We start from the raw sequence: 23,678 nt of genomic DNA on the forward strand, positions 1-23,678 counted from the left end.
ACTATCGTTTTAATACCAGTAGACAATGGCCCATATGAATAAAACCAAAGCAAATGCTTATGAGCAAGAGCATGGAGCATAGGTTTTGCTCATGAGCAAAAGGTAGAAGCAAAAGCATTTTTATATGAATAAGCTTTACCTTATACTCTTACCTTATGCTCCTGAACTCTGGAGCAAATGCTCACGTATTTTAAAGATTTTCCATCAGCTGATTCGCTTTTGTAACTCTTTATAACAGGTAGCCATCTTTTGTATTTATTCTTTTGTAGGGATAATGGTGATATATATCATGGTTGAATCTAAAAAGAGTTTTATAGTTCTCAACTATTGGTTGTGATCGTATCTGGTATAGTTTCCTCTTCCTCATACGAATTGGTTTAGCCATTTTACTATGAGCAAAAGGTGATAAGCTGCTCTAGACTGGACTCACCTTTTTTGAAGTATTTGCTTCAAAAGTTGAGCAAATGCTCTAGTTTATTCATACAATTTTGAGCAAAAGCTTTTACTTTTGAGCAAATGCTCAAACTATTTTTTTGATGAGCATGAGCAAAAGGTTTTGCTCACGTTTATTCATGGAAAATGAAGCAAATGCTCCTTATTTTAGAAGTATAAGCAAATGCTCAACTTTATTCATATGTGCAAATAATCACAGGATGACGTGTTTATTACAGCTGGTAACTTGAGAAGCTAAATCATATAATCACAATATGATCTTGAATCATGATCATCTTTCCGTTCTTCGGTGCTGCTCGGCCGAAAATTTTGAAAACATAGGTCTGTTGAAAGGATTAATGAATAATATTGAATTATTAGCTATTGGAATTTCTGGTCAGAAACCATTCCCAATATTCACACAACATATTCTCAAAGTTTAATGCCGTTCTGTGGAGTAGTTTTCAAGTCTATATGAAACAAACAGACAAACAAACAGACATTCATTTTTTATATAAATAGATTATAGATAAACCGACTTGATCAACATTATCTGATTTGTTGATATGACCAACAATATGATTCATGCAAGATCCATTATTTTTTATATAAATTAAAGTACCTACCGTATATAAACATTTTCAAAGTTAATCATTATTTTACAGTTCTAAGTGATTAGTGAGTGTTATTTTGTTATTAAATATGATTTGTGAAAATCTAAATTCAAACTTTTCGTTTTTAAAATGTTTGGACTGAAAATTGGAATTTAGAAGTGTATGGAGCATAACCAACATTTTGGAATACCGTATTTATAGTGTACTCGTGTTATACTTATATATTTCTAGTATACTCCGAAGCGAAGCTCGGTGCCCCGATATTTAGTGTTTAAGTCAGTAAATTTTGTAATCTACATGAATAAAGTACTCAATCAATCCTTCTGATCACCCCCTCACCAATCTTATTTACTCCTTTACCTCCTCCCCTTCATCTTCACCCACTATCTCCTACACTCCCTGCTCCTCCTTCTCCTTGTGAGCATCCCCTCACCATTTTCCTCTTACAACTAATCCTCCTCCCTTAACACCTCTTCCTGTTTATTCACCTCCCATTAAGTCTACCACTTCTTCTCATCCTCCTGATCCTTCTTCTCCTCCTCCTCCTCCTCCTCTGCCACCTCGACTCCTCCACCACCACTCCTCCACCTCCTATCCCTCCAGCTACTACTCCTCCTCATCTTCCAACACCGCTCCTCCACATCCTCCCTCTCCTCCCACTCCTCCTCTTCCACCTCCACTCCTCCACATCCTCCTCCTACTCCTCCTCCTCCTCTTCCAACTCCTCCTCCTCCTACTCCTCCTCCTCCTTCATCGTCCTCTTATCAATGAGTGAGAGAGCAAACAATAAACTCCTCTTCTATTTTTTCCTTCTCCTACTCTTCTTCTCACACTCCTCCACCTACACCGCCAACTCATACTCCTCCTCACCCTCTCTCAACCCTCCTCCTCATCCATCGTCTTCTTTCAAATGAGTAAGAGAAGAAGCAATAAACTCCTCTCCTTTTTTATCCTTCCCCTATTCATCTTCTATCACTCCTCCAGTTATTCCTCCTTCTCCTTTTCCGTCTCCTTCTCCAACTCTTCTTCAATGAGGGAGAAAGAGCAAGCAATATCCTCTTCCCACTCTTCTCCTTACACTCCTCCACCTTTTCCATTCTCTATCTCTCACCAATGAGGGAAAGAGAGCAGGCAATAAAGTAACATTTTCAGCGCTAGTCAAGTCGTTGGGGCTGACCCAGGAGAGTAATAGTAGGCCGCGCACATGTTCCTACCTGAGAGAATTTCTGAGATTTATGGAGCCGTGAAAATGTTCACGAGAAACAGCTTCAATTTATTCTCCAGAAGTCGATAAAAGCTGGAGTACATTCCAAGTATAGTACCAGAGACAATACAGCTTACATGAAAATATTGAATAATACCATTGCCACTTCTAATACAAGGCCCCGGCCTACGATATTGCAACATCGCAGTGTAGACCTAGAATCATGAAAAAAGGAGACGATAGACCGTCGATCCCGTCTACATGAAAAGTAGTCGTCATCTCTCATCATCATCCCACTCACTCATTACCCACGCACAAGCCTAAGAGCTTATGTGGGCATCACACTCAGTATTAACCTCAGTTTAATCAGTATCAGTATCATCACCCTCAGTTTAAACTGACGCGTATTATCAAGGCCACCTCTAATACAAGGCCCTGGCCTACGATATTGCAACGTCGCAGTGTAGACCTAGAATCATGAAAAAAGGAGACGATAGACCGTCGATCCCGTCTACATGAAAAGTAGTCGTCATCTCTCATCATCATCCCACTCACTCATTACCCACGCACAAGCCTAAGAGCTTATGTGGGCATCACCCTCAGTATTAACCTCAGTTTAATCAGTATCAGTATCATCACCCTCAGTTTAAACTGACGCGTATTATCAAGGCCACCTCTAATACAAGGCCCTGGCCTACGATATTGCAACGTCGCAGTGTAGACCTAGATTCATGAAAAAAGGAGACGATAGACCGTCGATCCCGTCTACATGAAAAGTAGTCGTCATCTCTCATCATCATCCCACTCACTCATTACCCACGCACAAGCCTGAGAGCTTATGTGGGCATCACCCTCAGTATTAACCTCAGTTTAATCAGTATCAGTATCATCACCCTCAGTTTAAACTGACGCGTATTATCAAGGCCACCTCTAATACAAGGCCCTGGCCTACGATATTGCAACGTCGCAGTGTAGGCCTAGAATCTATTACATGATTGGTGAAAAAGATTCTAAAAAATACCAGCTGATCTTTTTCACTTGTATTAGAGGGTGCCTTGATAATACGTGTCAGTTTAAACTGAGGGTGATGATACTGATACTGATTAAACTGAGATTAATACTGAGGGTGATGCCCACATAAGCTCTTAGGCTTGTGCGTGGGTGATGAGTGAGAGGGATGATGATGAGAGATGACGGCTACTTTTCAGGTAGACAGGATCGACGGTCTATCGTCTCCTTTTTTCATGAATCTAGGTCTACACTGCGACGTTGCAATATCGTAGGCCGGGGCCTTGTTAATCCAGTTTTAAATGTAATTTAGTTTAAACTGATACTGTGCAAACGGCCCTTACAGTATTATTTAGTTTCTATTCTTTTCAAATTCACACTGGGTACATTTCACATATGAGAGCAGATTGAAGAGTTTCTGACTTGTCATGAAGATGACAGACCTCATGAACAAGATCTGATGTATGTGATATACTAGCAGGTAACTCGTGCTCTGCAAGGGTCTGTTTTCTTCTTCTTCTTCCTCTCCTTCTCCTCCTCCTCCTCCTCCTCTTCTTCCTCCTTCTTCCTCTCTCTCTTCCTCTTCCTCCTCCTCGTCCTCCTCCTCCTCCTCTTCCTCCTCCTCCTCCTCCTTCTCCTTCTTCTCATTCTTCTTCATCTTCTTCTTCTCCAATGAAAGTTGTAAGAACGTTGTAGGAACGAAAGTGAAAGTTGTAAGAACGTTCAATTAATTCATGTGTTGAACTATATCTAATGTAGTACTTATATTCATCTTGCTTTGTATTTTGTTCTTGTTTTATTAAATTGTATAACATGCTTTTTATTTTCTTTGTTCTATTGTGCAATGGGTCTCTTCAGACCTTGCACACGAAATAAATAATCAATCAATCAATCAATCAATCTCCTTCTCCTCCTTCTCCTCCTCCTCCTCCTTCTTCTTCTTCTTCTTCTTCTTCTTCTTCTTTCTTCTTCTTCTCAATCTTCTTCTTCTCCTATTTTCTTCTTCCTCCCCTTCTTCTCCTTCTTCCTCTCGTTCCAACGACTACCGTGCCCACCGATGGTCAATAAAGCTGTTTGATCGAACATTGCTTTGGATACATAACATTCCATATAACGTAGGCTATATAGTGTTTTGAGAGCATTATACTTTGGTACATGATCTCTCCAGCCGTGCAAATACTAGTCTACTCCAGGAGTTTAGTACACAAAAATCTCCAAACCACTATTGTGATCCTCATAGCGGTTTGTAGGAGAGCTTCAAGCACTTGAAAGTTTGTGGTCGAGATCAAGGAGCGAGTAGTGAGTGCGAGTGCACCCTTATCTCAAAACGGCTCTCACAGTTTTTGTTTGCCGAGAATATCGGCCGTTGACACACACTCCAAACAATGCCTATCTTCAAACCTCCATTGAATGATGATCAATATCTCCACTCGAGCTGTTTACAGACCACTAGTAGTTCTCTGAACAGTAGACCTCGCGCAGTTATAAACCACAGCCTCCTCTAATACTGTCCATCGGAGAAAATTCTGTCCTGTCCTATCGGTCGGTGAGATATCTTGTGAAAAAGACTATAGTAAACGCAAATTGGTGAGGTCAAGGTCTATGAATGCATGACACTCGTGTTCCTTATGGAGCGGCCATTTTATGGGTTATTATGGCGGTACATTTGATATTCCAATCTACTCATAACAAAATCATGCATTATGCTTTTTGAAAACAATATTCTGGTACAGATATATGTAAATTCAGGTTCTCGATTTTTTAAAAATGAAATACCAATAATAAATATTTCAAAAATTAATTCTTTTATCATTAAAAATTGATCTTATTTTTGTAATTTGTTATGATTCATAGGGCATTGGAACACAAGGCTAACCTCAAAAACAGTTTGAAGTTCCCGATTAATTACATCTAAAAATCAATAATCATTCAGTTCCTAGTTGAAATTTAATAGTTATTTGTATATCTAGAGTGAAAAGTAAGACTTTTTCTCCCTGTGAGAAAAAGTTTGAAGCCCGAGGCGAAGCCGAGGGCAGCAATTTTCCTGAGGGAGAAAAAGTATTTTTCGCTCGTGATGTACACAACATTTTTCCTCCATCTACATTTTTTTTATTGAAACTGCAAATGAAATCATTCTAATAACTTACGTATTGGTGACAATGATTCCTAACAACATAACTCAAATCTAAAGCCTAAAAACCGGTAGTCTTTTGGCACTGCCGATTGCGCTATCTATCGGCAAAAGTTGTAACAATTATATCAGCTGAGCAGCTACCAAAAATGGCTGACTCCAGATCACGCGGTTCAGATTTGAATTGCAGATCAAAAATATTTGTTGGCTAGTATTTTGAATAGAATAAAATATTTTAAAAATTGTATAAATTTTCATCGTCTACTTATATTAAGAATATAATAATTATCATACAAACATATATATTTCATGAGTTAATCAAATTTCTGGTTGTGGTATTGAATTCAGTTGACTCAATGACAGACACCTCTATTATGCTTTCTCATCTGAGCTTAGACCTTCTAACCTATTACAATGTAAGTTTCAAAATAGGGACGCTCCCCATGTTATTTAAATGGAGTCACTTTCACTCCCTAGGGAGTTTTTCTGTTTTTCACTACCGAGAGCGAAAAAGTGACACTTTAGTATTAGGTTTTAGGGAGTAGAGTAAGTACTTTAGACAGTAGGTGGAGGAAAATATTATTATGCTCGGGATTTAGCTAAGTTCTAGACTTTGAACAGCTGGAGTCGGAAAATTGGTTTTCCTAAAGCAGGGAACCCACTATGCCATCACCGTCAGGCGCCGTCCGGCACCGACTTTCACCGTCAGTCGCCGCCTTCATCGTCATTTTCCCGGCGATAAAGCAGAGAACCCAGCACTATGCCGTCACCGTCAGGCACCGTCCAACACCGACTTTCACCGTCAGTCGCCGCCTTCACCGTCATTTTTCCGGCGATAACCCACTTGCCCGTCTGGTTAGCTCCGTCAGAAACCGGAGCTAACCAGAAGAAATGCATCAGTTGCGATGGAGAGTTCATCAGACAAGGAATTGCTAGTAATAGCCGCAGCATGTGCTGAAGAAGAAGAGATACAGAAACGGAGGAAGCATAGGTACTGGGTGCACGAAATCTTCAGAAGAAGAAACGAATATGGTGAATTTCATCATTTGTTTGACGACTTGAAAAAAGACGATGCTAAGTTCTTTTTATATTTCCGCATGACTCCAAAGAAGTTCTACGAATTGCTCGAGTAACTGAAATTCCCAGTGAAACACACCGTGAGGTCCTGAGGAGCTGCTGGCCTTGACACTGAAGTAAGTTAATTTATAAATGTCATGTTACTTTTTCATTTGATTTTTTTAGCGATTCCATTTACGTTTGAATAGTGAATTAAGTTGCATTATGAGAACAAATTGATGATATACTAATGATAATAATAAAAATAATAATAATAATAATAATAAAATAATAATAATAATAATACTAATAATAATAATATTAATAATAATTATAATTATTATAATATTATAATACGGCTCTCTGCAGTGAGTATAAGAAGAGACTCAGGAGGCTCTGGTCATCTGAGTTATCTGGTAAGAATAAAGTTGAAGCCACCAACATGCTCGCTGTGCCGGTTCTCACCTACTCTTTTGGAGTGGTTAAGTGGAATCGGAATGAGCTCCAGGACCTGGACAGGGAAACCCGAAAAAGGATGCACATGGAGAGAAGTTTACATCCCCGCTCTTCTGTTGCCCGAATATACCTGCCAAGGCATGAAGGGGGCAGAGGTCTACTTGGGTTGGAGAATCTGCACAACAGGGTGGCCTTACAGTTTGCCTGCAGCATACAAAGATGCTCTGATCCCCTTATGCAGCTGGTTCATGACCATGAAGTTGCAGGGGTTGGGGCCTTCCTATATAAGGCAGCACAGCATGTGGCAGATACCCTTGGTCTCGATTTTCGCACTGATCGGGAGGAGGAGCATGAGCCTAATCAGCTCAGGGCTAGAATAAAGACTGCTGAGTCCAGACTCCTGTTGCAGCAACATAAGGACAAGTCCTTGCATGGTGTTTTCTACAGGCATGTTGAGGAGCAAGGCTTGTCCAAGCCACTGACTTTTGCTTTTCTGAAGTCAGCAGCCCTGAAATCTGAGACTGAGGGTTTCATACTGGCATGTCAAGATGTGTCATCAACACATTGTCATACCGCAGCAGAGTAATGCACATGGATGTTCCTGATATCAGTTGCAGGGTGTGTCATAGAGCACCAGAGACGATCATGCACATCCTGTCTTCTTGTTCTGTGCATGCAACTGCAGGCTACATCCATCGACATAATGCTGCTCTGCGAGTTCTCTATTACCATCTTAGACACTCATATGGTATCGACAAAACACCAGTGCTGCCTTATGCCCCAGGGGAGATTGAATCTGTTGTGGGGAATGAGAGGTGCCGAATTTATTGGAATTACTCATTCTCTACCACCAGGCTTTTAAGAGCCACAAAGCCTGATGTTGTCCTCCTTGACATCACTTCGAAGACAATGTATGTCATTGAGTTTTCAGCACCAGCTGAGGGTAACATTGTCACCAAAGAGGAGGAAAAACAGACGACATATCATGACCTACTAATGGAGCTGCGCAGGCTAAACCCAGGCTACTCTGTGAGAATGGTGGTGTTGATTGTAGGTGTACTGGGAGGCATGAGACCTTCATTTTTGGCCAACCTTAGAACGATTCCAGCCTGTGAGAGACCTGCTGCTGTGCTTGCAGGTCAGATGCAGAAGGCTGTCATTCTTGGTTCATTACGTCTACTCAGAGCAAACGATTTAATGGTAACGGACCCAGTATGATTGTTTACCACATGGACATGTGGAGCACTCACTCTGGAAAAATCGCTTGGCACTCTTCCTTGGGGGTCGGAGCCCAGGGAAAGGGTGGTCAAGCAAAACCTCAAATAATAATAATAATACTTGAGTTGGAATATGAATGGAAAGAAGAAAACAATAGTAAAAACACTATTTTTAGCACTTTCGCAAGATTTAAATTGAATGTCGACTGGAAGAATGATAAAAAAACGGACCGGCTATCCGGCAAGAATGCCCCAAACAGCAATGGTGGCCGACGGTGTCTGACGGACACGGTCGTGGCCGGTGACGGACGGGTATAGTGGGTTGCCGTTTGTTTAAAACAATGCAAAGCAATGTTGCCGGTACGCAACGGTGACGGTCGGTGCCGGACGGCGCCTGACGTTGATGGCATAGTGTTCCCTGCTTGAACGGGGCATAGTCGTAATCCACGTTCAAATTAAATTTCGAAAAACTAGGAAAACACAATATAAAATAAAGTGAAAATAGTGTAAAGTTTCAGGTATTTTGAATTATTTGGGAATGTTTCATATGTTCAAGGGAAAACGTTTCCAATATTATAAAAAAAAAATGAGAAAATGAAAATTGTCCTAAAACTGCGACAACGCCCCGTTTTGGAAAGCCAATTTCCTGACTCCATATGTTCAAAGTCTAGAACTTAGCTAAATCCCGAGCTCGGAAACCGGCCCTAAAAGATGAATCAAGATCTCAATATACATGCAGGATATTGATTGTAAACAATAAAGTACTATATTTATATCTACTCACATGTTCCAGCCAGACGTTTGTTGTTAAGATCTGATCTTTCAAGTTCTGAAACAAAAATGCAATTCAATTTTTTTCATTCGCTCAACTAAAATTGTTTGTTGATTCCTCAATTTGTAGTAGATTGTTTATTGAATAAATTACATTGAATGAAAAAGACTAAGAAATTGTCAAAAAAACACAAATTTATTGATACTTAGAAAGACTGGTTTCGGTTATTACACCATTGTCAATCTCTGATAAACTATCAATCTCTGATAAACTATAGTAATCACACCATTGACAATCTCTGATAGTGTATCAGAGATTGATAGTTTATCAGAGATTGACAATGGTGTAATAACCGAAACCAGTCTTTCTAAGTATCAATAAATTTGTGTTTTTTTGACAATTTCTTAGTCTTTTTCATTTAATATGAATAATTAGCACAATATCAACTTCTCAATTGCACAAAAAGTAAATAAATTACAAATTTAATAGAGAGCCGAATTTTGTTGTTTATCAAGTTCCATTATTCCTTCAGTATTTCGATATCTTCTCTACCCCCTTCTGAAGGTTATAATGATATAATTTTATCAGTTTATCACGATTGATCAATTATATTTCATCTGATGTTACTTATTTGATCAAAAATGTTCAGGATCTTGATCATTCAATATTCAAAAACAATCTGGCAGCATTGAGGAGCTAGAAAGGGTCCTCAATATACCTGTCTGCTTTGTCTAATGACAGACAAGGATAGCACACTGATGCTGAATCAGATTCTGAGGACAGGAAATTGAGATTCAAGTTTTGAAATCAGCATCTGATTAACATTGGTTTGCTATCCTTGTCTATCATTACAAATAACGCATAGATCTATCCTCTTCCGACTCCGCATCATTGGCAAATATTATTGTTTGTTGATTATTGTAGAAATACTATAATGAATGAACCACAAAATGAAAAGATGTAATGCATAAATGGGTGTATATATGAGTGAAAATTTTTCATTTAGAGGAATTGCTGGAGTATTAGATCCTCCTCTTCCTCCTCCTCCTCCTCCTCCTCCTCCGCCTCTTCCTCCTCCTCTTTCTTCTACTCCTTCTCCTCCTCCTCTTCATCCTTCTCCTCCACCTCCTCGCCATCCTTCTCTTATTCTTCCTCCTTTAGTATTGTATATCGTCAATATTACTCAATCAATTTCTAAAATTTCAATTCAAATCCCACTCTATAACGTTTGTTCCATTTAACTAATTTTAAATATCAATGCAATATTGTATTTACTATTACTCACTCTAATTTCATCCATTCATTCATTCATCCCATAATTCTAAGATTCAAATCAACTAGTTTTTTAATTATTAAGTAGAGTTTCTTACTTGAACATTACTTGTTATGGGAGTTATAATTCCCAACAGCTCTAATTCATCACAACCCGGTCGTGTGTTAATGGGAAGGATATTAATTTTTATATCGACAATTAATCGAGAGTCGACAATAATTTGTTGAAACACCGCCGATTTATGAAGTTACATCACATTATTATATTATCGTTATTTAAATTGCATCTTTATTCTCATTGATTAATAATTATTTATACTTTGTAAAATTCTTTGAATAACTATAGCATTATCGTCATTTAATGTGAATAGTGTATAAGCCAGTAATTATTGCAACATACATAAATAAAGAAATCTAATCTAATCTGATCCTTCTCCAACTCTTCCTCCAATTTCTCCCACTCCTCCTCCAACTCTTTATTCCACTCCACCTCCTCCGATGGGCAATCGGGCATATTATGCTAATCAGAAAATTTTCAAAAGCAGACTGATTTCTAGGCAAACCAAGGTAAAGATGTACAAAACATTGAAAAGGCCGGTTGTGACTTATGGAGCTGAAACGTGGACCATTTTAAATAAAGATGAAAGAGCGTTGAGGTCTTTCGAGAGAAAGATGTACAGGAGGATATGGGGACTGGTCTGCGTTGAAGGAAACCAGATTCAACAATGAGATTGATGAAGCAATTGGCGAAAGAAATATTATAAGGTGTATCAAAGCAAAAATAATAGAATGGCTGGGTCACGTGGTAAGAATGAGTGATGAAAGAGTACCACAAAAGCTGCTTGATGAAAGGATGATGGGCACCCGAAAAAGAGGAAGGCCAAGAAGAAGATGGATCAGCGATGTGGTGGAAGATCTCCGTGTGCTAGGTGTGGCGAACTGGCGGCAGGGAGCACAAGAGCGGGATGTATGGAGGCGTCATGTAGAGGAGGCCAAGGTCCACCCAGGACTGTAGAGCCAGATAGAGTAAGTAAAATTCTTTGAATAACTAGCATTATCGTCATTTAATGTAAATAGTTTAAAAGCCAGTAATTATTGTGACATACATAAATAAAGAAATCTAATCTAATCTGATCCTTCTCTAATTCTTCCTCAAATTTCTCCCACTCCTCCTCTAACTCTTCATTCCACTCTTTATCCTCCTCCTCCTCCTCCTCCTCCTCATCCTCCTCCTCCTCCTCCTCCTCCTCCTTCTTCTACTCCTTCTCCCACTCTTCCTCTAACTCTTCATCCTATACTATTCAATTTGCGTGGATCTACATACAATCTCCGTCCCTCATCCATTACTTTTCAGGTTGCTGACACTAATGTATCTATCTGCAGAAGACAGTTCTCATACATTGTATCAAAACTCATAGATATAATCCCTCGTCAATTCATCACCAATAAGTTGAGTAAAAAGCTGGTAAGAGATATAAATGAGTGGTTGGCTTCGAATGACATAATAATTTAAATAGTGGCTGCCAAAGCCAAGCAAATTTTCTCTTATTCTCTCCAATATTCATCTTGAGAAACTAAACTTAATTCTATTAGGTCTCCCTCTGCCTTCTCCCCTATCCTTTCTTATTCCCCTTTTCCTTCTTACTCTCTCTTCTCGTTTTTTAGTTTATTTTTAAGTTTAGTAATTTTCTTTTCAAATTCAGTGATTTTTCTTTCAGTTTTTTTTATTGTTTCCTTTCACTGAATTAATTAATTTCATCTTTTTTTCCTGAAAATTTGAAATATCTAGATTTTACAAACACTCGGCCTCTGCGCACAGGTTTTTTAACCTTGCGGGGACCTTCCTTATTTTTACTTTCCGTGCCCTATTACCATAGGTAAGAAAGTATTGCTTTCCGAAAAAATTAGTGTACCCTAATTTCTAAATTTCTATACCTTTCAAGGTCCCCTGAGTCCGAAAAAGTGGTTTTTGGGTATTGGTCTGTATGTGTGTGTGTGTGTGTGCGTGTGTGTGTGTGTGTGTGTGGTGTGTGTGTGTGTGGTGTGTGTGTGTGTGTGGTGTGTGTGTGTGTGTGTGTGTGTGTGTGTGTGTGTGGTGTGTGTGTGTGTGTGTGTGTGTGGTGTGTGTGTGTGTGTGGTGTGTGTGTGTGTGTGTGTGGTGTGTGTGTGTGTGGTGTGTGTGTGGTGTGTGTGTGTGGTGTGTGTGTGTGTGTGGTGTGTGTGTGTGTGTGTGTGGTGTGTGTGTGTGTGGTGTGTGTGTGGTGTGTGTGTGTGTGGTGTGTGTGTGTGTGTGGTGTTGTGTGTGTGTGTGTGTGTGTGTGTGTGTGTGTGATCAAATGCAATTCAAGATGGCGGCTAAAATGGCGAAAATGTTGTAAAAAACAGGGTTTTTCGTGATTTTCTCGGAAACGGCTCCAACGATTTTTATCAAATTGATACCTAAAATATTCATCGATAAGCTCTATCAACTGCCACAAGTCCCATATCTGTAAAAATTTCAGGAGCTCCGCCCATCAATGCAGATAGATTCCCAATTATCAGGCTTCAGATATAATTGAAACAAAAAATATCAAGTGGAGTAGATTGAGCATGAAAATCTCTACAATTAATGTTCAGTAACATTTTCACCCAAAATTGAAAATAAGCTTTAAATGCGAGAAAATGTGATTATTCAATTGCAAATTATTGTTGATTCTATTAAATCATTCACTATGAAGAGATAGCAGACCTCATGTGTGTCTCCAGCGTTATTGCCCTGTCACCAGCTGGCTCAAATCTTTGAATAGTAGACTTGAGATGCGCGGGAACACTAGCGTCAGGTGATCAATTTTCATAAAGGCAAGGAAAGTTGTGTGAGTGCACCACACCAGATTTTTAACCTTGCGGGGACCTTCCGTATTTTTATTGTATCATTTAGTTCAATACTGAGTATTATTATTATAATGTATTTCTAATTTCTAAGTTTTTATCTTCTGTTATTATTATTAAGGATAAATAAACGATTTTGATTTTTTGTTACTCCTGCTCCTCCTCCTTCTCCTCCTCAGAACACGTGATCCTTGCAAATAATCTCAGTGCAGGTAGAAAGTAGGTGCATGGCTGATAGTTTCAGTTAAGCTCTACTGCTGACTCAGCGTTCCGCCAAACTTTGAATGTGCGACCGTGAATGCAGCAGCTCAACTACTAATTAACAGTCTAAGCTTCATTGAGCCTGCACAGCCTCTCGCTGAAACCTTCCTAGATCCCGCCCATGTACTCGTAAATATTCAAGTGCTCAACTTAAAATTCCCGTCTAACATAAACCGTCTACATAAAGCCATAGAGAAACGATACCATTGTATTATACTAGTCTCTGGTTCATTCCCGGTTGTGTGTTGATGGGAAGAATATTTTTTTATAGCATTTTTAGAGAGTCGACAATTATTTGTTAAAACACCGCCGATTCATGTAGTTTCATCACAAAATTATTGACCGAGTGAATTGATTCAAGTCGACGGTTTTGCATTTCTTTATGTTTATATGTTTTTATGTTCCGCATTTACGGCGAAAAGAAGCAATAGATTTTCATGAAATTTGACAGGTATGTTCCTCTTGAAATTGGGCGTTGACGTATATACAAGGTTTTTTGAAATTTTACATTTTGAGGATGATACAAAAGGAAAAGGAGTCTCTTTATTATTAATATTACCGTAAAAATCAGACTACAGAATTATTCATCATAAATCAGCTGTCGAATGGACTATTAATTGCAAGGGTTGAGGCATGCAATATTGATAACTCAAAGTAGCTTATACTCCCAATGTAATTTGGTAAAAAATCAGCTGTCGTGTGGACTATCAAAGCAAGCAATGAGGCATGCAATATGCTCAAAGCTCATTATTTTCTCCCGACTTTTCTCTGCTTTCAACTTGGTAAGCTTTCAATGATAGTAGCTGTTTACATCTGATTATTAGCATTCCAATGATAATAATAATGATAATTAAAATTATTAATTATTGTCGATACAACATTCCAATCAGCCATTAGTTGTTTACACACCGATATCTCGCCGACACGTCAGGACAGGACATATTTCACTCTGATGGAGGCTGTGGTTTTTATTGCGTGTGTTCTACTGTTCACAGAACTACTAGTATTATCATTATTGAAATTGCATTCAATGGGTCATATGAATAAAGTTGAGCATTTGCTTATACTTCTAAAATATGGAGCATTTGCTTCATTTTCTATGGATAAACGTGAGCAAAACCTTTTGCTCATTCTCATCAAAAAAATAGTTTGAGCATTTGCTCAAAAGTAAAAGCTTTTGCTCAAAATTCTATGAATAAACTTGAGCATTTGCTCAACTTTTGAAGCAAATGCTTCTAAAAAGGTGAGTCTAGTCTAGAGCAGCTTATCACCTTTTGCTCATAGTAAAATGGCTCAACTAATCCGTATGAGGAGAGGAAACTATACCAGATACGATCACAACCAATAGTTGAGAACTATGAAACTCTTATTAGATTCAACCATGATATATATCACCATTAACCCTACAAAAGAATGAAAGATGTAATCAATAGCTGTTATAAAGATAGCCATCACAGAATAGGAGATAGGCATTTAAGAAGATGAGAGTGTGGACGATTATAAGAAGGCTATTGATATTATAAGAATATGCTGAAGATTATTATAGAGATGACATTTTTTCACGCTATTATTTCAAAATTCTAAACTCAACCAACCTAAAACTCTATTCATAAATAGAAAACAGAGCAGACGACGCAAACACAAGCGGTGCACCCTACTTGCATATTTAGCGCTTCCGTGAGCTATGAAAACAAACTAAGGCTACAAAAGCGAATCAGCTGATGAAAAATCTGTAAAATACGTGAGCATTTGCTCCAGAGTTGAGGAGCATAAGGTAAGAGTATAAGGTAAAGCTTATTCATATCAAAATGAGCAAATGCTTTTGCTTCTACCTTTTGCTCATGAGCAAAACCTTATGGCTCAATGCTTTTGCTCATGAGCATTTGCTCTGGTTTTATTAATATGGGCCATTATCTATTCTCATCAAGTAATTTGTCATACTTATTAAGCGCACTGCCATTATTGTGACGTATTGGGATTATTATTTTGTTCTGTTGCCTTCTGGGAATGGCAGGAATATGTTCTGCAGGGGAGCTTGAAGCGGAATTGTGATGACAATAATATCCTACGTCACATGGACGGGAAGGGGCCTTTTGCAAGCAAGAATGATGCTTCTAGTCGAGGCGTTAGCAGAGACTAGAATTTCATTTGAGCACTGCAAAATACATTCACGTCCAAGTAACGTACACTATTTTCTGTCATAATAATCTAAAGAAGAATGATAATAATTGAGAAATAGAAAACATTACCTGCTTGTGCTAACATTACTACATGCATTCTATAAACATAACCTAGTTTACAAATTCCGAATCAGTGGAAGTTGACAAAACTTCCACCTGGAGCACTGAAGGTGGTTTTTTTTGTATTAGTTTTGCTGTTCCTATTTTGAACTAGGAAACATACATAACTGTAAAGAAAACATATAGTTTCATCACAGTAGAGTATGCTGTGTTGAGAATCATATGTTTATTTCTTCTGCGAAAAGCTGTTTACCGGCTTGATTTTATGCATGGAAAACAGCTGAAATTGAATGACTATAGCAAACAATTTTTAAAGGCTTCTCAAAATCATGAATTATCATGGAATGAATGAGAAAGGGCACTGTACTGAATATGTTTATTTTATTTAAACTTGCTTTTGCTACAATTAGAATCAGCCAAACTAAACAAAAAACAGCTTCTCAATGACTGTTGTCTCCAGTATGTATTAAGCTCTGTGGGTACGTGCCACATGTACATATGTGGCACATATACACATATATACATGTAGTTGAACATACACTTCTGCTCTACATTCCCTTTCTAAACGCGCCTTTATAGTAATTATATTATTTTAACCGTTGTGAGCGAATCCAGCTTCAGTCAGGAGAAAAATTAGGGTTTAATTATTAGTCATTGCATGATTGTCACAATAATATTGTTAGCAATCATTCAGGGGTGACAACCTTCCAAGTCCATGGACTCACCCCCCCCCCACCACAATGAAATTGGAAAAATTCAGCTGCCACCCCTACCCACTCAAATTGAAAGCCCAAAAAACACTGCTAACCGTATCTTGGTACCCTCCAGATTTAATTTCAAGCCCCTACCAATTACTTCAAGGTCTGCGACCAAATCTTGGTACACCCCCAGATTTGATTCTGAGCATCTCCCAATTATTTCAAGGATAGAGTCTGCAACTAAATCCTCCTCCCCAAACCATTGAGCACCCCTGAATCACCTTCTCATTGAAAAAATGAGTTAGGACTCATATATATATGAGTCTCAAAGACGTTGAAGCGACAAAGTAATTAATGATTTCTCATTTCAAATAGGATCCCCAATGAAAAAATTATTCAAATACTGTCAAATTATTCTTGTAAGAGAAATTTTGAGCTGATTTCATAATTTTCTTCAACGCTGTATAATTAAAAGTTGCAGTTTTCAATTTGAATTACAATTTAATAGCTCTTAAGCGAGTTCTTCAACCCAGGGGGTCACTAGTGATAAATCTCCACAATGTATTTTTCTTATATACTTTCAATGTTATCATGTTATATCTTCAAAAAGAAAGAAGTGAGTCATTTTTTTGTGAACGACAAACGGACAACGACTTGGCGCTATTTTCATCAGTAGGAATTCATTACGCTCGTTCGAAAATGGTTTTGGAGAAAATTATTATTATTATTTTCACAAGAAACCACTGTCAGAAAGAGAGAAGGATACTACAAGGATACTCCTTGTATTATTTCTCTCCCAAATTTGGATAACATTTTAAGAGTCGGAAATAGGAATATGACGTGTTTCTCTCATCCTGTTATATTAAGCAAGCAATTTCTATATTTATTTCTGGATATTTATGTTCAACGGATCTCGAAAACGGCTCTAACGATTTTCACGAAATTTGGAACATAGTAGGTTTAAGATATAAAAATTCGATCGCACTACGTCTCATCCTTGGTGAAACTCACTGAACGACATTAAAAGGATAATACATCCTTGGCTGAAACAGCTGTGGATAGTAACAAAGTGAGTGAGTATGTGAAAAATCAAAATATCGCATCCCCGAAATTCATAAGATGACATATAGCCAGCTGTGAAATATAAACACGATCATTTTAGAGAATTATTGTGTTCTGTTTATCAATAAATAAAAATGAAGAGCGAAGCTGGGTGCCCCGATATTTGAAGTTAAAAGAGTCAAGACAGACAGATATTTGTCGGTGTTCTAAGATCACAAATGTCGTGTCGGTGTTGTAAAGAGTGGATGGCTGTAACGATGTCGTCCGATTGTCGTCGCAAGATAATTGTTGAGTGTGAAATAGAGTGATAAATCTTGATATAAAAATCAACATTGGCAAAGTAAGTTTTGAAGGAGCAATAACCTGTTGAAGTGGCTAGAAGGATTTATATATTATATATTTATCTTGTCGATAGCGTCCTTCTACCAATATTAGCAGAGCCATTAGGTGCGGCATCTTTCTTCTGCTTCTACTTCTTCTTCCTCTTCCTCTTCTTCACCGCCTTCTTCCAGCTGTTGTTTTTCTTCTTGTGCTGTTGCTACTGCTTCAAGACTCTCAGACCGGTAACAGAGTTTATAACAAAACGAAAACTTCCGCCACTTTTTCTCTCATCAATGTATCAATGTACCAATGTACCAATGTACCAATGTATCAATGTGCAATGTACCAGTGTATACATGTATCAATGTATCAATGTATCAATGTATCAATGTATCAATGTATCAATGTATCAATGTACCAATGCATCAATATATCAATGTACCAGTGTATCAATGTATCGATGTATCAATGTACCAATGCACCAATGAATCAATGTACCAATGTATCAATGCATCAATATTTACCTTGCTCATATTGTTTCTATTCCTCCACCTCTTTGGTAGAGAGTTAGTGGGGAGGATATTTTTAATATTCTTACTGAAGAATGGACATTGATATGTCCAAAGCTCCGCCAATTTATGTAGATGCATAACAATATAATTATTATCTATAGTTATTATATTACAAATTGCTTTTTCATATCATATACAGTTCAATAATTATTTTCTTAGTCTATATTATGTAAATTCATCTATAATTTTGCTGTATTGTAAGCTATTGTATATAAGTGTACAAGCCAGTATATATTGTAATCTACACAAAATAGTACTCAATCAATCAAACCTCCACCTCCTCCTCCTTCTCCTCCGTCATCATCTCATCCTTCTTCCTCTTCTTATCTTTTTCTTCTTTCTCCTCACCTTCTATATAATTGAACGAACGTAGTGAGGTCTATGTTTTAACTCGGATTTTCTTTTATCTGTCTGTATGTATGTAACGCATTCACGACCAAACGCTTTGATAGAATTCGATGAGATTTGGCAGGAGTATTCCTTTTTTAATTGCGCGTCGATGTATTCACAATATTTTCTGAAATTTAGCAATTAAAGGATGATATGGGAAGAAAAGGAATTCCTCTATACTCCGATATCAGTATGATTGTGGATAATTCTATAGTCTGATAAATCCTATTTTCAGAGTAGATGATATATAAATCTACTCTGAAAATAGGATTAATCAGACTATAGAATTATTCATAATCAATCAGCTGACACTTGGATTATTCATTGCATACATTACACAGATGTCTGGAGCAGCCGTGTCTATTTTCTATATGGTTTCAATATTTTGTTTTGCAATCATAGTATTATTATCCATGTCCATCAGTATCAATATTCTCACATTTGAAAAAAACAAATTTAATAGATGATTGAAAATAATAAATGAACTGAATAATGCTGGAGAAATTATTATATTTTTGACTTTATATTAAGAAATTAATTTTTAAATACGTGAGGAATATTTCCATCAGATGGAGAGATTGTCACGGAACTGGATGAATTATCATATTAAATACATTTGTTTGTTAACATTTCAAACAGGTGACATCAGATACCTGTGGATGAGAAAACTGCGTGAGGTCTACGGTTCACAGAACTACTAGTATCAATAAATAACTACCTGTGGACAGTAGATCACAGAACTACTAGATCTATTGGAGACTATTTCTTATATTGAGATTGTTATTCCCTTAATATGTTGTTGTGATATGAATGCATCAGAATATTGTATAGGAGGGTAAGTGGGAGAGAGGACCGGTTGCGCCCTAACTTCGCTCTCCAGGTTAAAATAAAGGCAGCCCATCTATCTACCTTCTCCTCTCTCTTTTCTTCTGTTGGAAAAAATTCATGGTAATGCTAATTTTTCATACAATTCCAAGAATGGATGGTTATAATATTGTAATTATCAAGGATGCAAACCAGGAGTATTTCAGCTCCATAATCTCTAGCGATTCTTATTCAATAATTTATGGTTATAGACGCATCATTACGTCTGCACTACTCAACTGATTAACTTAAAATTTTGCTCATAGATTCTCAATTTACCGAGAATGGTTATAGGCATATTTAAAATTCTCCAAGATTTCAGTAGTTTAAGTTGTCAAGTTTTTAATCAGACCCTTGCAGAGCACGGGTTACCTGCTTGTTTATAATATAATAAAGGAAAGAATTGCCTTATACTCATAAGGGATAGGAAATTCACGAATGACACATCATCATGTCTGAACTACTGGACTAATTAGCCTAACTTGAAATTTTGCATATTGATTCCTTATTTACTGATGATGATTAAGTCTATTTAGAATTATTCAAGACTAGCTGGCCCGGCGAACTTCGTACCGCCAAATATTTAATTGATCTCATGACATTCTTTAGCTCACGTGAGGAGGTGCGATGCGACATTTTGCATCCAGGTGCTTCTTGCTTATTGGTTTGAATGGAAACAAAGCAATGTCTTTAGAGCAGGTAAGTCTTAACCCAAGGCCGCACTGCTGGATGGTTACACACAAAACAGTCATTTGGTTTTTTAGTCGCAGCGTTTAGAATGAAATACATGGGCGGTTATGGAGCAGCACACACTCTTGTCTACTATCTACCGACAGCTGTTGGATGACGCAATGATTATAACAGCTGTTTTTTATTTCTGTGTGTGGCCAGCTCACAAATATTCTCCCATAAGGATTACATGTAAACTAAACTTTGAAATACCGTAGGAAAGAGTCCTGAAGTCGGATTATAAACTGAAGTCGGATTATAAAATTTATAATCCGACTTCAGGACTCTTTCTACGGTCTTTCCTCCTCCTAATATGATATAAACCTGGTCCTGAACATAACTAAAAAAATCATCAAATTCGGTGCACACATAAAAAAGTTATTGAATGTCAAAATTTGAGGCTCGATTTTTATTTATAAAGATTTCAGTAGATTAAGTTTTCAGTTTGTCAAGTTTTCAATCAGACCCTTGCGGAGCACGGGTTACCTGCTAGTAATATAAAATGAATTAATACATTGATTAATCCACATATCCCTTCCATAGGCGATCAACGGAATATTGAAATAGTTCAATTCAATTTTCTGATAAGAATACAAATTTTATTCTCTGATAGAAAATGTGCCGGTTGTACAAAAGCTGGTTGAATTTGAACCGTGATTAATTTAACCAGAACCAATCGGAGAAGCCGTCTTTTCTAAAAGGCCTTCTGTGATTGGTTCTCATAAAATTAAGCACGGTTAAAATGTAACTGGCTCTTTTGCATCCGGGCCAATGAAATTCAATGAAAAATGACAGGTATGAATAATAATATGTTGTACAGTCATGTAACGAATATTTTGAAAGTTAAATCTCTGATAATAATTTGTAAACACCCTTTAATTATTTAATCGTTAATTGCTATTATGATGACAGATGTAAGTGAATCTATGAACCGTGCCTGCCTGTCACCACATCACCAATCAACCATGTTCGGCTCTCTTCGGCAATTTCCGGCTATTTCCGGTTGGCGCCTCATCTCACACTTCCGGTCGATCAATATATGGACCGCGTGATGCGGCATCACATAATAAGTCACTACTACTCTACTTCCCTCTTCAATTAGCCTATCATTTCATCAGCTTCCTCATTCTTCCTCATACGCATTCTTCTTTCTTCTTCTTCTTCTTCTTCTTCTTCTTCTTCTCTTCTTCTTCTCTTCTTCTTCTTCTTCTTCTTCTCTTCTTCTTCTCCTTCTTCTTCTTCTTCTTCTTCTTCTTCTTCTTCTTCTTCTTCTTCTTCTTCTTCTTCTTCTTCTTCTTCTTCTTCTTCTTCTTCTTCTTCTTCTTCTCTTCTTCTTCTTCTTCTTCTTCTTCTTCTTCTTCTTCTTCTTCTTCTTCTTCTTCTTCTTCTTCTTCTTCTTCTTCTTCTTCTTCTTCTTCTTCTTCCTTCTTCTTCTTCTTCTTCTTCTCTTCTTCTCTTCTTCTTCTTCTCTTTCTTCTTCTTCTCTTTCTTATTCAAAAATATTATAATTTCCTCAGCATTATGATTTTCATCTGATTATTTGATTATTTCCAATCACCTATTGAATTTGTTTTTTCAAATGTGAGAATATTGATACTGAACAAAATATTCAAAACATAATAATAGAAATTAACACGGCTTCTCCAGACATCTGTGTATTGCATGCAATGAATAATCCACTTGTCAGCTGATTGATTATGAATCGATATCATTCTATAGTCTGATAAATTCTATCTTAAGAGTAGATGATATATATAATATATAGTGATATCAAAGTATAGAGGAATTAGTTTTCTTTTCATATTATCCTTCAAATGCAAAATTTCAAAAAACTCTTGTGTATACATCGACGCGCAGTTGGAAAAGGAATATTCCTGCAAAATCTTATAGAATTCTATCAAAGCGTTTGGCCGTAAATGCGTTACATACATACATACAGACAGGCAAAAAAAATCCGAGTTAAAACTTAAGGTGTGTACAGATATACGCGCCGCGAACATGAGCGATTCACTTTAAATCAGCTGATGCCAAGCTTTTTATAACTGTATCCTACCGTTTCTGTAAAACTATAGATATAGTCAGCTGATTAAAAGTGAATTGCTCATGTTCGCGGCGCGTATATCTGTACGCACCTATAGACTCACTACGTTCGGTCAATCATATTATTTCTCCATAGCCTAAACACATTCATGGCAGTTTATCAACGGTGCAGACATGGAGAGGAAACAGCTAACCGCAGTGTCTATCTGCAGATAAGGATAGCAAACCAATATCATCAGGTGCTGACTTGATAACGTGAATCACGTGTTGACAGCTGTATTGATTACGGTATCCCATGGTAACAATTACGTATCCAAGCAACGCGGCTTCCAATTATTAAGAGGAAAAAAGTGATGAAAAACTTGAACGGGGAACTGTTAGATCGCCGAGAGATATGATTGGGTTTTACATGAATTTATCCCTCTCTTTTATTCATTATTTTCTGTTTTCACTCTTCCACACTTACTCCTTCTCATCTGTAACTTTCTCTCTCTCTTCCTCTGAAATATTTTGAGTCTCTGAATCTGTCCAACCCTAAAGCACTACAGAGAACTGGGATTTTCTTTTGTCTGTCTGTCTGTCTGTATGTAACGCAATTACGGCCAAACGCGTTGATAGTTCAAAATTCTATGAGTTTTGGCAAGAATATTCCTTGTTCAACTGCGCGTCGATGTATACAAAAATGTTTTTTGAAATTTTGTATTATTTTAAGGATAATATGAAAAGAAAAAGAATTCCTCCATACTCCGATATCATCATAAAATCATTGACCGAGCGAAGTGAGGTCTAAGATTAAGGTCGACTTTTTGGCATTTCTCTTACTGTTTATATGATGCGCATTTCCGGCCAAACACGGTAATAGATTTTCATGAAATTTGACAGGTATGCTCCTTTTTTAATTGCGCGTCGACTTATATACAAGGTTTTTGGAAATGTTGCATTTCAAGGATAATATGAAAGGAAAAAGGAGCCTCCTTCATACGTCAATATTAAAGTGAAAATCAGACTATAGAATTATTCATCATAAATCAGCTGACAAGTGACTACACAGATATGTGGAGAAGCCAGTCTATTGCTGTATTTCCATAAGGTCTATAGTTTCAATCAGGTACTTGTGGATGAGAATATGCGTGAGGTCTACTGTTCACAGAACTACCAGTATGAAAAGAAAAAGAATTCCTCCATACTCCGATATTATCATAAAATCATTGACCGAGCGAAGTGAGGTCTAAGATTCAAGTCGACGGTTTAGCATTTCTCTAAATGTTTAAATGTTTATATGTTGGGCATTCACGGCGGAACGCGGTAATAGATTTCCATGAAATTTAACAGGTATGCTCCTTTTTAAATTGCGCGTCGACGTATATACAAGGTTTTTGGAAATGTTGCATTTCAAGGATAACTTAAATAACATAGTACTGTCTCTCGAACTTTCACTGCTTTGAACTCGGGTTGTCCTGTTGCCAGTATG

At 37.4% G+C, this 23,678-nt stretch overlaps 1 protein-coding gene across 1 annotated transcript in view; it reads right to left on the reverse strand.

Annotated features, from left to right (window-relative positions):
- LOC111057433 (acetylcholine receptor subunit alpha-L1) overlaps nt 1–23,678 on the reverse strand; it is a 152,124-nt gene that overhangs the window by 87,376 nt on the left and 41,070 nt on the right. Inside the window, exon 3 of the mRNA XM_039435812.1 lies at nt 8,903–8,947. Within this exon, the coding sequence (XP_039291746.1) occupies nt 8,903–8,947 (45 nt within the window). The remainder of the gene's footprint in view (nt 1–8,902; nt 8,948–23,678) is intronic.

The sequence above is a fragment of the Nilaparvata lugens genome, chromosome 9, assembly GCF_014356525.2.
Source record: "Nilaparvata lugens isolate BPH chromosome 9, ASM1435652v1, whole genome shotgun sequence".
In the NCBI taxonomy this organism is placed as follows: Eukaryota; Metazoa; Arthropoda; class Insecta; order Hemiptera; family Delphacidae; genus Nilaparvata; species Nilaparvata lugens.